Genomic DNA, 17,408 nt, shown 5'->3' with positions numbered 1-17,408 from the left:
TTTTTTGAACCAATACAAACAAACAAGTTATTTAAATTTTATAATTTCCTCATCTGGTATACTCTGATACTTCTATTAGATTACTATCTTCCCAGAACAGGAGATAAGAGTGAGATTTTTATTTGGAGGTAACAGGATTTAGGGCAAAATAACCGTTAAGGGCCCATTGGATTCCAAAGCACTATTTTATAGGCTTGCTACATGAACCATCTCATTTCGTTGGGCACTCTCTGTTTTTTCAGGTGGGGAAATTAAGGCTGAGAAAGGCTAACTAACTTGCTCAAGTCTACTGCCAGGCATGGTTGGGTGGGATATAAGTCTCCATAGACAAGTCCTTTACAGTACCACTTCCCAATTCACAGAGGCCTGAGAAATGCACTTTAATTAAAGAGGGAAGCCCACCTTTTGGATAGTTTTACTACTTTTCCCTCAAACCTGTCAGGTGAACAAAATAGATTCTGTCCTTCAAACATCCTGTGCCAGTTTCCAAGGAGAGAGAAAAAATACTGACAGAATCAAGCAAGGGTCTTAAGTCTGCTTATTCATGGAAATAAGTATATAATGTTGAAGTATTCCAATAAAACGTGGTCTGCTTTACTCAGAAACTTGAGGCCAGCAGGCCCAGCATAAGGACAAAATAGGGTGAGCTTTGGAAAGGCAAATACCTCCTGAAGAAAAAAGACACAGAATACCCTGGAATTTATAAGCCTATTCCAAGCCTTCTCCAGAAGTCAGATCTTCAGGTTTTAGTCAATTCCATTCAACTATTTCCTGAGCATACACTGTGAATGTAGACACCAGAGGTGAATTAAGGGGCAGTCCCTGCCCTTGTTAAATGCAGAATCACCACAGCAGTGCAAACAAGGAATAGGGCAAGCTCTGCCTGAAAGAGGGGAAAGAAAGTTCAGACTAGAGAAAGCAGGCTAAGAATAACTACAAGAGTGGTCCTGCAGCTGGGTCTCCCAGGATGAAGAGAGTGAGCACACAAGCACCGGACAAGTAGTCTGGCACAATCACAGAAGAGATGCAGTAGGAAATAGGAAGAGATGAGGCTAGAAGACGAAGCTGGGGTCAGGTCTATGGTGGACTCTAAGAAATGGGCAGTACTAAATTGTTGACATACTGTAGAAAGATGTATTGTTTGCTGAATCTAAGAAGACATCAATAGTAAGACATACCATTTAAGACACACAGGCTGTTGATAAAACCGTAACATATCACTGACTAAGTCCACCTCTAATTTCAGAGTTGTTAACGTGAAAAGAGCCTGTCTAAGAATTGATGAAAAAGTTTCCTTTGGAGCTATGAGGGGTTGGAAATGGAAGAAACTAACGGCCAGAAAACCATCCGGAGACTCTGAAACTCACAAAATAAAGACAAGCAAGGGTAGTACTGGCAAAGGAGTGAGGAGGGGATGGGAGAATGGTCTTGAAGCTTTAGAATCAATATAACTCAGTTAACTTATCACATGTCATGTGTGACGGAAACAAAAAATCCAACAGTGTACTCTAGTCAATCTCTTCTTACTCCAAATCTTATCCACTTAATTATTTTTAACAGGATTTAACAGTAAGTGCAAAGAAAAGTGCCTGACACTTTCCTAAGTGCTTGCAAGAATTCAGTAACTCAACCCTCACAACAATCCAATGAAGCAGGTACTAATATTCCCTTTTACAGATGAGGAAACTGAGACTCAAAAGGTGAAATGACTTGCCTACGGGTCTCACAGCTAGTTAAGGGCAGGACTCAATCTCTGGAGCCTGGATTCTAAATCAGGACACTCTACTCTTGCCTCTCAGCGCCAGCGGCAAAATTTTACACCTGGATGTTCTATTTCCCTCCTTTGTCACAATCTCCTTGTATGCATGCCCCAAGGAGTTTAACCTTCAAAGCCCTCTGCAGCCTCATTTTTCAGTTGAGGACTAATAATGATTCTGACTTAAATGATAATAGCACTTGTGCTGGTTTGGAACTGTTTGTACCCCAAAAGATCACGTTCTTAAAGCTAATCCATTCCTGTGGGTATGGACTCATTGTAAGTAAGATTTTTTGTTGAGGCTATTTCAGTTAAGCTGTGACCCAACTCATTCAAGGTGGGCTTTAATCCTTACTGGAGTCCTTTATAAACGGAATGAATACAGAGAGAACGCGGGAGCAAAATCCTGAAATCAGTGGAACGGGGAAGAGAAGGGAGAAACCAGATGCTGCCATGTGTCTCACCATGTGGCATAGGAGACAAGCATCAGCAGCAGCAGGTCTACACGAAGAAAGCGCCACCCTGACGCCCTGATTTGGACATTCTCATGGACTTTATTAGTTTCAGCTAATAAATTCCCATTGTTTAAAGCCAATCCAATTCATGGTACCTGCTTTGAGCAGCCTAAGCAACTAGAACAGCATAAAACAGAGTAACTCTTGTAAAGAAATCCAGCAATATGCATCACAGGTCTTAAAAATGCTCAATTCATTTGATACAAAAATCTCACTCTAGGAATTTATTCATAGGAAAGAGTACCAAAAAGACAAAACAAAACACAGAATGACAGCAAAACACATCGAATACCAAAAAAACCCCAAACTGGCATTCCACCCAGCATAGCAAAAACAAAGAATTAGAAACAAGTACTGCCACGTGGATGTATGTTTTAAAAGGCCATGTTATACCTTTCTGAAAAAATGCACTGAAATAGCCCAAAACAATAAAGGTCACATAATGTCATGAATATGATTTAATGTTTTGTGAAGACAAGTCAGAATATAAAATTAGAATTATGTCTAAGAAAAAGGACTAGAAAGAAACCAGAGAAATAAGTTCAAATAAGTTATGGCTGTCAATACCACAGGGTGTGTACAAAGTACCTCAAGAGTTTGGTCAACTGCGACTGTGCACGAGGGAATTAACCAATTACAACAGCAGACAGGACAAGATATAGGGTCCTGAAGGCAGAGCGAAAGGACAAGGCTTGGGGTCAATGGCAACCTCCACTCTCCCACTTAAGTGGCTATGTGACTGTGGGCAAACTTAAGACCTCATGAATCTGTTTTCTTTCCCATAAATTGGTACTAAACACCTACATCACTGGGCTGTTACAAGGTTCAATTGTGACATATGGAGCACCTTGCACAGTGCCTAGACAACACAGCAGACAATTACTGGGTGTTAATGTCTCTGGGCATCACTGGCAGCATCCAATATAAGGCAGTGAATCAAGAATCTGAAATTGGAAAGAGCATCTGAACGTAAATCTAGACTCATATTTCACAATTGAGTGTGGTAATGGACAAATTACTTGACTTTGACGATCTTGATTTTCTCACCTATAAGACCAGGTTATAAAAAATACTACCTTCACTGCTGAGAGGATTAAATGAGAGAACAAATGTGGAAATACAATCAAGTAGTAAGACTAGGTCTTGGGAATTACAGATATCTCGTTAAAATGCAGAGTGGAAGGAAACCATGGCAATCCCAGTTCAAATCTCTCTCTCCACATGTAGTGTGGCCTTGCCATGTACCTAACCCTTCCCTTTTCCCAGGATCTTTTCTGATTTACCCTTTTACAACTCATCCTTCCCTCCTCCATATTGGTCCACATTCCTAGCAGCTGGCTCCCCCTTGAGCACCTCTCCCAGGCTGAAGAAGGAACACCTGCTGTACTGGAACTAACTCCTACACTGGACACTGGGTACTGGGCGGTAGAGTGGAACTAGAGTCTGAGCAAAATTTGCTCCAAAATTGGTTGAAATGAATCAAGAAGAGCTTGTGAACTGGAAAGGCTTAAAAAAGAGAAACAAGGAAGGTCTTAATACTGGGGCATGCAGAGTGTGTAGATTTAAAAACCAGGCACAGGTAAGGAATCCAGCATTTGTGAATCACTAGAGGGCTCTGGCTCTAAGGATCCCATCAAAGGCTGAATTCAAGTTGCAAATGAAGCTAAGCTCTCCTCAAGAGCAATAAAAAGCCTTATCCAGTATGTTCCCAATTAACCAAAGTTCTCAGTTAAGTAAGAGTTGTTTCTATCTCCTGGGGCTGGTACCTAATATTACCAAAGCACACAGAAGGAAGGCAGTAGGCCAGTAGCAAGGGAGAAGTCTTTGTGACCGCCCCAAAGCATTTAAGAGTAGACTGGAAAAAAGGTATGGGGTCCCTGGTAGCTGAGATACAGGGAAGGCTTCAGCAGATATTGAAGTGCCACAACACAGCTTATTTTACTTAGTTTCCGAACTATCTTCCCCTCCAACACTCACCTTGAGTTTTTAACCATCCTGAGTAAAATATGACTATGCCCATTTTCCAACAAAGAAAAACAGAGGAACCCAGAACTTAAGCTACCTGTTAAGGAGCAACACAGTGGTTAAGAAAGCTGACTCAAGTTAGAATGCCTGAGCTTGGTAAGACACTAGTCTTACTCTGGCTCTGTTATTTGCTGAGCTGTTTACATTGGGCAATTTCATTAACCTTGGTGCGTCAGTTGCCTCATCTATGAAATAATTATAGTATGGACTTCAAGAGCAGTTAATGTCTGAATGAGTTCATAGGTATAAAGTCTTTAGAACAGCACCTGCACAGAGCGGCTTATTAAGAGGGTGAAACAGACTAGAATCCTCTGTCTCCAAGTCCAGTGTTCTACTGTATTCTGTTATTTAAAAGGGATATGGACGTGTTCTGAGGTGTGCTTTGCTAAGGCCTGGTCCTATCCCACTTGCTCAATGAAGCCTTCTTTGATTACCGTCCTCTGCTTCCCCAAACCTCTAAACTGCCAGAAACCCTCTACTACTTTCTAGGTTACCCACTACTCACTTGTGACCTTGCATTAGGGCACGTGTCTTCTGCACACCCCATGGGGGAAACTACAGGTAGCTCTTCTAATAAGAGTGCCTGGCTCACAGTGGTCCAGCGACCACCCAGCACGGGTGTGCAGGCAGACAAAACTCCCAATGGGCTAGGTTCCCATCCGCTTCAAGCCACCTAAAGGGTATCTTGAGTACAGTAAGCATGAAACAATTGTTAAAGCAGAACTAGTGTCTTACCAAGTCAGAGATAAGCTAGGCTCCCAGCTTTTCCAGGCTTCTAACAATGCAGTTTCATGGGTCTTGAGAATTTGTTCTGGATTTTTTTGTCCTCAATGGTTGCTACTTGTCAGAAATATCAGTATGAGTTCTACAGTGAGCACTAGAATTTTTGGCTTGACAATCAGCTCAGGTTCGCCTGCCGGCTTCTAAATGGCATTTATGAATATTGACCTAGGTGCATTCAGGACAGGATTCTTTAGCAATGAAACAAGGGAATAAAAACAGTTTCCTTTTTCTGTAAAAAAAGCGCCTAAAAGCTAAATACACAATCACCAACCAAATAATTTACAGGACTGTTAATGTGTTTTTTTTAAAAAGTGTAGGAAGCCAGTTTGAATGCTTGCTACTTATTTGGGGCAAGTTCCTGTACCTTTACTGGGGTTTAGTTTCCTTCCCTGAGAAACAGAAGGCCAGATCAGACTTCTCAAACCTCTTCTGACTATCTACAGCTTGCTAACGCTCTAATAACGCTTCTGAGCAGTACTTGTTTGGTCTATGTTCACACACAGGAAGGATAAAATACATAAAAGTATATCAAACAAAGTCAGAGAAGACCAAGAAAAGCATCTCAAGAAGTTTTCCTTTTCTTTCTTTTGATACTGGGTTATATGCACATCAAATAATTTGTTGAAACTACATAAATCTCTGCATATCCACTAGGGAGTTGAGATTGAAAAGGGAAGGAAAAAAAAGACATTCTCTATTTGGTCCTGTTGTGAACTAAATTTCATTTTCTTTCTTTATGTCTATGCACGGTCCTAGGCACTCTTCTTTCAAATCTACCTTCTCCACTAACTCCAGATTCTCTTTCCTCTTAATCCATACAACAGCCAACTTGCCATTTCCTCCAGTGAGCTTGATTAGCATAAAAGCCTTCAACTGATCCCTGAACTTTTCAAATGTAAGTTCCTTTGCAGCAAGGAGTGTTTCCTCCCCTGCATATACCATAGTTAGAATTCAGTAAATGTATGTGGATTCGGTTCAGCTGAGACTTTAAGGCACATCAGTACTTTTTAGTCTATTTAAAATCATTGTAAGTTGCAGGAGACTGTCCAGGAGACTGGACAATGGGTGCTTGCAAAGAACCTTTCTGTTTAATGAGTGATTTGAACTAGGTTACCTCTAAGATTCCCTCGATCTCTGACATTACTGATGATATCAACATGCTATAGATCCAGGCCCTCAGGAAAGATTAAGACCACTAAATTTTAGAAGCATTAGTCAGGAAAACTTAACCCGGAGGAATATGGGTCTTAGTTCTCCTTCAGTGATATTAATAAGAAAAAACGACTGCTTATTTACCACTTGCTAAATTAACACTTTACATGTAACATGGAATGTCAGTTCCATAAGTAGGGACAATGCCAATTCTCTTCACTGCTCTACCTCTCAGTCTAGAATATTACCTGACCCATAGTAGAGGCTTTTATTTTGAGAACATATTATATGACAGAAAGTATGTGGTTTAAACCTAAATACTTCATTTTCCTATACTTCAGTTTGAAACTGCAAAGGGAAGATGAAAATACGAGTGTTTCTGTCAACTTCTGGCTGACAGCATCGTGCAGGAAGCTGACAGGCATAACCACACAAAATAAGATGTGCTCCATGGTTAAACAAGTCTGGGAAATCTGAACAAGAATACCGTAAATCTCAAAGGGGGCAATGGCCCTAACTTATTGAGGCAGTGGATTCCTCCTTACCTGCAACACTTCCCAGTCTGCACAACAATCCTATGATCTAGGAATCCCTATCTTATGGATAAAGGTTATTCCTTAGAGGTTTTAAACAACTTGTCTCATGTCTCAGCCAGTCACTTCAAGACAAATCAGGACCGAAAATGAATCTAACCCCAGTGGTGGTATTAACCATGGGGTCATTATTTACTGTGGAGTTGACAATTCTACAGACAAGAAAAATTTGAACAGTTTTTCTCTGCAGGGAGAATAAACAACAGCTTTAAACTCAGGTTCAAGTTTCAAAACCAGTATCAATGAACTGTGGTTAAATAGGGACCATTTGGCAAAGCCAATTCCCACACATACATGCAATCCTGTAATGCTTAAGTCCAGATCACTTATAAGAGAGGAGGAAGAGAGTCTAAGAACGGATGGACTTAAGAAAAAGTCAAGAGTGCACAGAATATAGGTAGACTGAAAGAATCTCCTGGGGAGTTTTATTCCAAAACAAATACATTCACCCTAAGAGAGGGTGGGCTTTTAGAATGGATAGGTCAGGGATGGTCATAAGGATGGAAGTCTATTTTGAAAAAGGACCCCATGTGATACTAATCATGTTCCCAATTCCACTGTCAAACAACTGACTTGAAATGGGATGAGGGTTTTTCTTGGGATGGACTAATGGGATCTCAAAAAGTAAACCTGGGCCAAAATCTCGAACAAGATTTTAGGAAACCATTTCATCAAATCCCACCCCAAAACCTACTAATTCTCAAAAGATTAGTTCTAGTAAATCCTGGAATAGGGAGGGTACCATAATCCATCTGAAAGAATACAGGACGTGCATCAAGGGAGATCTGGGTTCTCGTCACTGAAGTCATGAGGAGGTCTGGAAGGCCAGGAGTGTACACCTTTGTCAGTTCTGACTCCCCTTACAAGTTGATTAAAAGTTATATTTTTTCACATCTAAGGCCTTCTCGATTTATAGAATGGGGACAACACTCATTTGTAAAGTTATTACCTAAAATCATTTCCTTAAGACATTTAGGATGGTGCTTAGACCATAGTTGGGACTCCCTCCCCCTGGATTCTCCGGCCTCAAGGAAGGCTCCTCCGACTTCTCTAGCCCACTGCTACTCTCCTCTCTGAAAAGATCCTCGGCCACCTGTAGTCTGAATAAGGTGAGTACTGAATACTCAGGATGAACACACTCCCTACATGCAGTTAAAACTCTCCAACTGAGATGATTAGCTCTGCCAAGACTACAACTACCCTTACCTAGCTTTGCTGAATTTTCCCTATAAGTAAAGTCAGCCTCAGGGGTGTGAAAGAATGAGTAAGAATGCAAAACGTAAGAAAAAGATGTTGGGTATTTTGTTATGTGACAGCTCTCGGCCCACCTGTGAGGCTGTTATTCTGCTTGCCCCAGAGGACTTAGCCAGAAACACCATTTTGCTTGACTACCCCAGGATGAAGGGCTGGAGGTCTCAGAGGAAAAAGACTAGAGAGCAAGAGGTTTAGGGGTGGAGCTGGAGAATGCCAGGGACATTCGAAGCTAGCCAAGGAGGAAGAGTTTTGTAAAGGTGCTTTTTTTCTTCTTGTTTGGGAAGGAAAGAGAAGAGGCCCTAGAGAGTGAGAAGGTTCTGCAATTCTTCCGCTAACTCTGAGCCCAAGCCCCTCCACTCCTAACCAAAAAGTGCTCACGCTTATTGGGCACTTACTAAGATAACAGCTAGCACTTAATGAGTGCTTGTTATGGAAATACCTGGTAACGTTTGTGCCAAGGGCTGATACTGGGTCACAAGAAGAGAGGACAGCCCCAAAGGAGGCCGAGGGTGGTTTTGGGCCCAGGGTGACAGACTGGAACCTGGGTCTAAGGGTGCCGAGGGCAGTTTGAGCCGAGAAGTCCTGGGAACTGAGGGTTCAGGCCCCGAGTGGGCGGGACGGCCCATGGCGCCCTTACCTTTGAGTGAGGTTTCCACCAGGCGTAGGTAAAGCTGCGAGCTCTTGTTGCCGTGGCTCATGCGCTGGGCTAGCCCGTTGCGCTGCAGGACACACTCCTCAAACTGCACGACGTTCTGGTGGCGCCGCTTGAGGCTGGTCAGGGCCCAGAATTCCGCCAGCGCCAGCTCCACGTTCTCAGGGGCGTCGCAGCGGATCTTCTTGACCGCCACTCGGGCCCCACTGCGCCCGGCCACCGCCTCGTAAACCACGCCGTAGCTGCCGCGCCCGATCTCCGCCAACAGACTGTAACGCGGCCTCGCCGACCCGCAGCCGACCTCCGGCCGCAGCCGCGCCGGGTAGGCCTCGCCCGGGGCCTCGGCCACCGCGGAATCCATGGCCTGGGCCGCAGCCGCCGGCCTCAGCTTCGCGCTGGGCGCCCGCGGCAGTGGGCTTCGCCTTTTCCGCTCCGGGCTTTGTGTACCTCTGCGGGCGCCGTCCTCCTCCCCCGTTTCCATGGCTGCGATCGGCGGGGGGAGCAGCAACGGCGCTGCCCGAGACCCCCCTGCCTCATCCCTCCGTCCGATCACGGGACGCGGAGGAACGGGACCTTGGATTGCGATCTACGAGAAAAATAATCGGTTAGGCAACTAGGCCGTGGCGGGGAAGCGAGAGACGCGGGCCCTTCTCCTCCGGCGGTCACGGCCCCTTTAAGACTGAAGCCACCGCTGCTGATAGAAAGGGGGATGGGAAGGGAAAGCGGGAAAGACAGAACCATACGACAGCAGCTCAGAGGGAGAACCGGAAAGGAAAACAAACACTCCCGGCTTTCTCGGCCAATTTATCGTGTAGGAATAAGAGAAACGAAAGATCACCAGTCTTCACGACTTACGAAAATAGGCTCAAGGCGTGACTCTGGCTGCTAAAATATTTTCCCCTTCCTGGACCCCTGTAAAATTCCCCTAACCGCGTCCCGCCTTGTATTCTCCCGGGTGTAAACAGTCCACTGAATTAAGCCAGAGCGTCGCCCAGCGGACCGACCCAAGTCCCCACGGGCAGCAGGGTGAGGGGTTTGGCTTTCAAGCCAGGCGTCCCTGGGCGCGCCAAGCTAGGGGCCCGCTTGCCCTCCCCAAGCGCCCGAAGCAGCGGGAGTAGTTTCCGCTTAGGCGCTTGTCTTTACTTCGCGGAGGGTGCCCTTACCTGGCCGGCGCCCCTCCATTTCCGGACGGCCCGTTTTCCCCCTAGAGTCGCCGGCTGGGGATGGTCCGCTCCGGGCCGGGGCCGCCTCCGGGACTTAGCTGAACGAGAATCGGTGGCCAGGGCCGGGCGTGCGAAGACTCCTGCCGCTGCACCGGTGGTGGCAGCGGCGTTTTCAGAGAAAGACCGGACGCCCGAGCTCCCGCGGGTCTCCACGTGTTCGCGCTGCCTGAGCCCTTTACATAACCCTTTTATATAAGCCGCACCTCCCGCCGGCGTTCGGGCCAGCGGGGACTCCTGGTGGCCCATCCCTCGGAAGGCCGGCCGAACGCTGAACGGCCGGGTCCCGCGGAGGTCGACGCAGCGGCCGCAGTCGAGCGCGCCCGGAACGCTGCGCGGGGGCCCAATCACGGGCGAGAACACTCAGCAACACCTAACCAACAAAAATTAGGCGCCAAATTCCCGCTTTCCGCCGCGGCCTCAGGATCTCGGTGACAGCCTGCGCACGGTACCCCCTCTCTCCTTGCTTGCGCAGAGTGAATAGGCATCGCACTCAGTAGGCGCCTAATAAATACTAATTGGGTGATTGGATTGGCCGGTTTGATTGATTTATAGCTCGGGCCTGGGAACCGCCTGGACAAGGTTGGAATTCCGGCTCTGCCTCCTACCTCCCTGACCTTGGGCAGATTATTACCTTTCTCTGAACCTCTGCAAAATGGGTAGAATCGGCCTTCCCTCCCAGAGTTGTTAGGACTTAGGGAAATATATGATGTGATTAATCGGGGGTGGGGTGGGGTCTGAGAGTTAGTGCTAAATATAAGCTTCGTTTAGGCATGGGCTTTTAAATACTTTATTAACTACTTTGTATCCCAGTGCCTAGTAGGTACCAGATAAATATTTGTTGACAGAATCTACAGATATTTGTTGATCGCCTGTAATGTGCTAGGCACCATTCTGGGTCGCTGGGGAAGGAGCAGTGGACAAAGTCTGGGCCTTAGTTGAGATTAATTGCCTCTGGTGGAGACAAAACATACCTGGGTGACCTTGAGCAAGTTAATCAACCTTGTGTCTCTGTTCCCCATCTTGTAAAGGATTCATTGAGGTTATACGGTTAAAGCACTTGGAACAGCACAGGGCCTAGCACACAATAAATCTTAGTTCTTACTAAGTAAACAGTAGAATAATTTTCAACAAATGTAATGGAAGAAAAGAATGAGATAGAGAATACTTGGGAGGTGGGGGACAGGCCATTTCTGATAGAATTTAGATAAAATTTTAAATTCACACATAGATTGCAAGAATAGTAATGAACATTCATATACTTTTCAATCAGATGAGCAAATTTTTGCTACATTTACATTGTGTGTATATATTGTGTATAGAGAGAGCATGTATCTATGGGCTTTTTTCTTAAACCACTTTAGAGTAAGTTTTACATGTCACACCCCTTTATTCCTAAATATGTCTGTATTTCCTAAGAGCAAAGACATTCTCTTGCATACAATTATTATAATCAAGAATTTTAATAATGATGCAATTCTTTTATTTAATTCACTGTCCATATTTAAATTTTGCGAGTTGTCTCAATAATGTTCTTTATTGCTGTTCTCCAGGACCCAACTCAAAGTCACATGTTTCATTTAGTTGTCATGTCTCTTTAGTATCCTTTAATCTGGAAAGACAGTTACTTCCTCTTTTTCTTCCATGACCTTGTCATTTTTGTATTGGCCAGTTATTTTGTAGAATGTTCCTAAATTTGGATTTAATGCTATTTCCTCATGATTGGATTCAGGTATATATTTTGGACATGAATACCACTGAAAGAAAGTTCCCTCAGTGCTTCTTCTCAGGACAACAGTTTGTCCCAATATCAGTGATGTTAACTTTGCTCATTGGTTTAAGGTGGTGCCTGCTAAGTTACCCCACTGTAAAGCCACTATTTTTTTTTTTACCTTTGTAATCAAGAAGTATCTTGAGGGGAGAGATTTTGGGAGTATTACATTTCCTGTTCTTCCTCAGATCTTCACTTTCTGGGTTTGCCATTAATTGATGATTCTTGCCTGAATTTGTTATTAACAAAGCATGCAAAATGGTGATTGGAGGACCTCTTTGGAATTAGACATTTGGACTGAGATATGAATGTCAGGAAGCCAGCCAGGCTAAAACTAGTGGAAAGGCCTTCCAGAAGAGAGAACAGCAAGTACATAAGCCTTGAGACTGGAACGAGTTTGATGCCAAATTTCAGTCAATCGGTGAGAGCGTGAAATGATACAATCACTTTGGAAAAACAATTTGGCAATTTTTAATAGAGTTAAATATACATCTATCCTATGATCCAGCCATTCCCTGCCTAGGCTTTTACCCAAGATAAATGAAAACATATTCACAAATAGACTTGCTTAGGAGTGTTCATAGGGGCTTTTTCCATGATAGCCCCAAACTGGAAAACACTCCAATGTTCATCAGCAAATGAATGGGTAAAACAAATTGTGGTTTTCCCATTCAATGAAATGCTATGCAGCCAAAAAAAAAGAAGGAAAAAGAAAGAAAGATAAAGAAAAAGAGGGTGCAGGATGAAGTGCTGAAACTTGCAGAAACATGGATAAATCAAAATAGTTCATCTAAGCCGGGGAGAAAAGAGTACATACTGGCTAATTCTGTATAAAATTCCAGAAAATGCAATCTGATTATGGCAGACCAGTGGTTGCGGTGGGGAGGAAGGGGTGGAGTACAAAGTGGGCTGAGGAGACTTTTGGGTGATAGATATGTTCATTCTCCCGATGGTGGTGGTGGTTTCAGTGTGTGTCTGTGGAGGGGGGAATATGTCAAAACTCTTCAAATTTTACACTTTAAATATGTGCAGTTTATTGTTCATCAATTTTACCTTATGAAGTTATTGAAAAAAAAAGGAGTGAAGAGTTCACTCTGTACGGTCCTATTTATATGAAGTCAAGCAAGACTGATTGATGGTGGTAGAAATCATGTCAGTTGTCATCCTTGAGGCTGGGAGTTGACTGCTAAGGGGTACCAGGACATTTTCAGGGTGATGGGATTTTATCCAAGACAAATTAAACCACATTAAAGTTGATTGAAAAGATGAAACAACAAAACAAAGCCCTGCAACCAGGAAAACCTGTCTCATTACTTGAAGGCTCCTGAGGACAGAGGCTGCGGCATTGCCCCTTGTGCCAGGCAGGGCTCTGCTCCTAGGTCTGCATCAGCAGGCTCTGTGCACTGAGCAAGGCCAGGGCGTCCCTCTTCCAGCTCGTTTCCCCAATGGATTTTGAGAGAGATTAAATCAAAAGTTTTGAGAGGGCCACAGAGAGTGTGAATCTTTTTGTGTGCTTGTGAGAAGTGTCTGACTACTTGATAGATAGTTGATGACTTGACTAATCATTTTGGTTTTGCTTAAATTACAGAAGTTACCTACACTTACTATTACAACTAATAGCCACCAACACTTACAGGTGGTAATTACTGCCAGGGACAGGGATTACTAAAGAATTCTCAGGACAATGTGAGGAAGTTAGGGTCATTAGCCCCATTTTACAGATAAAGGGTCTGAGAGTGGAGGCTGCACAGCTGGAGTGCAACTGAGGCCCCAGACTCAGCCCGTTGAACACTTGCAGCAAGCCTTGTTGCCTATCTTTCTCTGTTGGCAAATGTGCCTGCCTCGGTATCCTTGGAGAGTCAGTGTCAGACACATGACTGGAGCTCGGTCAGTATTGAGTGACAGAGTAGTGATGGAAAAGGGAAGGGCAGCAGTGAGATTTTATCCATCCTGCCGGTAGGCCTGGGCTGCAGAAAGGAAATGGGTCATTTGCTAATGCCCATTGGCTGCGTGCAGACAGCCATGAAGGATGTGGGTGCCTCAGTCATGCCCCTGTGCACAAGGAGCTCTAGGTTTAGTAAAACCCTCTCAGATACTGGTTGAATAAGACAAGGGCCACACTTAGCATAAGAAATCTCTCATTCAACCTTTTTTTGTTTGTTTGCTTTTTCAGCCCCTACTATGTGCTAGGCATCATTTTAGCTGGGGTATAGGGTGAACAAGACAAAACTTTTCAAGGACTAACAGAGAAAATAAGACAATGAGATGATGTGATTCCAAATAAAATTTAGTTCTACAAAGGCTGATAAAATAGTTAAAGGGATAACAAGGGATGGGGTGGGTGCTATTTTAGAATGGTTGGTTTGGGAAAAACTCTCCAAGGAGGTGACCGAGAGTCACCTTTCTGTGACTGAGCACAGAAACCTGGTTTAATGAAAGAACAAGCCAAATACATATATACTGGAAAAGCAAGGCTGTCAGAGGGAAGAGCAAGTGCAAAGGCCCTGAGGTGGGAGCCTGCAAGGGGGCCAATGTGGCTGGATCTGAGTGGAGGGGAGGAAGAGTGGTGGGAAATGAGGGGAGAGAGGTGATGGGGCCCTGACATGTGGCAGGGAATTGTGGGTCATGGTAAGGACTTTGGATTTATTGAGCTCTTGCTATATACCAAGCACTATGGTCCGTGATAGAGCTGTACACAACGGTTACTCCTTTCGCAGATGAGAGAGCTGAGGCTCAGACAGCTTATTCTGAAGAACTGTTCCCGGAGCGAGAAGGCAGTGCAGTGAGGGTGTGGCTGGTAGAGGTGAAAGATGCTGAAGGGCAGAAGAGTGAGGTGGGTGCCACGATGGAGGGGCCACACAGGGAGCAGGGGACACCAGGAAGGGCTGGGGGGAGGCATGCAGCAGGCTCCCCTTCCATATTGGAGCTAGAGTTCTGAGGGCTCCAAGAGGCCTGTCTAAGAAAACCCAGAGCTTGTCAGGAGTGCTAACACCAAGTCACTCACTGTGGGGGAGAGTGTTTTTGTCTTCCTTTTGTGAAAGGGGAGGCTTTGAAGCTATATTATGAGTGAAGAGCATGACTGGGATTTGAACCCAGGCAGCTTTAAGTTTGTGGACCCACATTCTTAATCACCGCACCAGTGGTTCCCAAGCTTGAGTCTGCATCAGCATCACCTGGAAGGCTGGTTACAGGGCCTCATTTCCAGAGTGGCTGATTCAGTAGGTATGGGGTAGGGGCCAATAATTTCTAGTAAAGCCTCAGGTGATGCTGCTGCTGCTGCTGCGGATTTGGGAGCACACTTTAAGAACCACTGCATTACACCATGCTGCACTGTGCTGGTTTGAATCGGTTATAAACTCCAGAAAAGCCTATGTTCTTTTAACCTATCCCTGTGGGTTCAGACCTCTTGTGGATGGAACCTTTTGATTAGGCTGTTTCCATGGAGATGTGACCCTACCCATTCAAGGTGGGTCTTAATCCTTTCCTGGAGTCCTTTAAGAGAGCTCAGGGAGAGAGAGAACTTAGAAAGAAAACGCACCAGGAGAAGCTGAGAAACGCCCAGACATTTTGGAGAAAGTAATTGAAATCAAAACCAGGAGAGAAGGGCCAGCACCTTCCCATGTGACGGAGGAACCCCAGATGGCAGCAGCCTTCCCTCCAAGAAGGTATCTTCCTCATAATGCCTTAATTTGGACATTTTCATGGCTGTAGAACTGTAAATTTGTAACCTAATAAAGCTCCATTGAAAAAGCCAACCCATGGGCGGGCCATAGCAGACAGAGTTCTTGCGTGCTATGCCGGAGACCCGGTGCCTGCCCATGTAAATTAAATTAATTAATGAATTAAATTTTAAAAAAAAGAAAAGAAAAAGCCAACCCATTTCTGGTCTATTTCATTCCTGCAGCTTTAGCAAACTGAAACACTGCACCTAGACTGAGCACAAAGATGAGGCAACTGCAGAGGATTAGTGTTCTGACAAAGAATTTGGGGATGGATTGGGAGCTATTATATAGAAAGCTAAGCAAATAAGATATGAAGTGATTGTTAAGCCCAAGAAAAACAAAAGCGATTTACAAGAAAAATATTATAATCATTGTAAACTACAACACTCAGCTGGAAATAATATTACATTTTCATTATAACATAAAAACTGCACATCGATTTAACCAAAAATTATGATGTAATTATTTTGGGAAGATTAGGCAGGAAAGTGTATATGCATGTGTGTGAGAGAGAGGGAAAGAGAAGAAAATTAAATCCTAGAAAACTAAATCTTATATTGCTATAAGGTAACAGAAAAGGCCTAAAGCTGAACAATCAAGAAGGGATTGGAGGAAAACACAGCCTCGAATTTCTTGCTCCATGCGATGGGATTTGAAGGTGAAACTGGGGGTCTTTGTCATAAGATTTATAAAAATATCTAACTCTTGAACATTATATGTATTTATTAATTGGATTAAAGCTGAAATTAAAAATAGAAGTGGGCATGGCATCGGTCACTGTTGAAGCTGCCTGTCAGCTTGGTGGCGCTGTTCAGCTTCTGTCTGAAGAGGTCCACCTATCGTCCCTGCATTACTTAGAAGCACCCAGAGGGTGGTTCAGTGGTCGAATGCTCTCGCTTTCCATGTGGGAGACCCGGGTGCGATTCCCAGACCATGCAACCAAAAGAGGCCTTCCAGCAGCACTCTCCCCACGCTTGCGGGAATTCTGAACTAGAGACAATGTACCCAGCAAGAGTCAACAGAGAGGGCGGGCCCCAATTCACAGAAAACAAAGATCAGTGCGCTCTGTTTCCAAAACTGAATGGATGTTCCAACTTCAAATGTTCAAATTCCAACATTTCTTCCTCTCCCATATGGGAATGCATAAAATTCTTTGTCAGGCTATGTTTCCGAATATTTTGGTACAGAAAATTGGTTGTTAAATTCTTATCAGTTGTTGATGACTTTTGGAAAGATAAAGAATACAATGCCATCAGCAAGGCAGAGTCCTTGATTCTGTCTCTACCAGGACATCCAAAATAAACTATTGGGGAATCTTGTTGAAACAAACACAATCATAGGCAACAACGTACCCTCCCTCATCAAAGTGTTAAGCGATACAATCTTTTTGGAAGGCAATTTGATAATAATTCATTGTTTATTAATACATGTAAAAACTCATACACTGCCATCCAGCAATTCTATTTCTAAGAGTTTATCCTAAAGAAATTCTGAACCAAGTGCGGGAGAATATATGTGCAACAAAGGTTTTTACTGTGCCCATTTGTAATGATAACCTGTTAGAAAAACACTCAGGTGCTAACAGCAGGGGATTGGTTTAATTCAGCCATCCGTTTGAATATAATATGGCCATCAGAAAGAAAGAATTAGATCTGTATGCACTCCCACAGAACAAATGTTCACAGTATATTGTTACAAAAAAGACAAAATGTAAAATAGAATCTACCGTATCATCTCTTTTGTTTAAATATGTATACATACTTGCTAACCTTTCTTGAGTTATTTCTCTGTATACGGGGCTGGCCTATGTCTATATGTTCTAATATATTATCTCAGTAAGCCTGCAGGGTAAGTTGATTATTATCTACATTTTACACTCAAACCCAGGCAAAGCTGATACCAAAGCTCATGATCTTGAGTGAGTACATGATATGGTCTCTTTATTTAAATGTTAGTTTATGCATA

General features: G+C 43.9%; 1 protein-coding gene across 2 annotated transcripts in view; it reads right to left on the bottom strand.

The window, feature by feature from the left end:
* STK35 (serine/threonine kinase 35) overlaps positions 1–10,235 on the bottom strand; it is a 59,141-nt gene extending 48,906 nt beyond the window's left edge. For both annotated transcript variants that reach the window (XM_077112294.1, XM_077112293.1), the window contains exons 1-2: positions 9,894–10,235; positions 8,716–9,316 (exon numbers count right to left, since the gene is read on the bottom strand). In XM_077112294.1, the coding sequence (XP_076968409.1) occupies positions 8,716–9,316; positions 9,894–10,199 (907 nt within the window). In that variant the 5' untranslated portion in view covers positions 10,200–10,235. The remainder of the gene's footprint in view (positions 1–8,715; positions 9,317–9,893) is intronic.
* Positions 10,236–17,408: the final 7,173 nt, after the last annotated feature.

This window comes from Tamandua tetradactyla, chromosome 1 (genome assembly GCF_023851605.1).
Source record: "Tamandua tetradactyla isolate mTamTet1 chromosome 1, mTamTet1.pri, whole genome shotgun sequence".
Classification (NCBI taxonomy): Eukaryota; Metazoa; Chordata; class Mammalia; order Pilosa; family Myrmecophagidae; genus Tamandua; species Tamandua tetradactyla.
The sequence above is the reverse complement of the archived record's forward strand: the minus strand, read 5'-3'. Positions and strand labels throughout refer to the sequence as shown.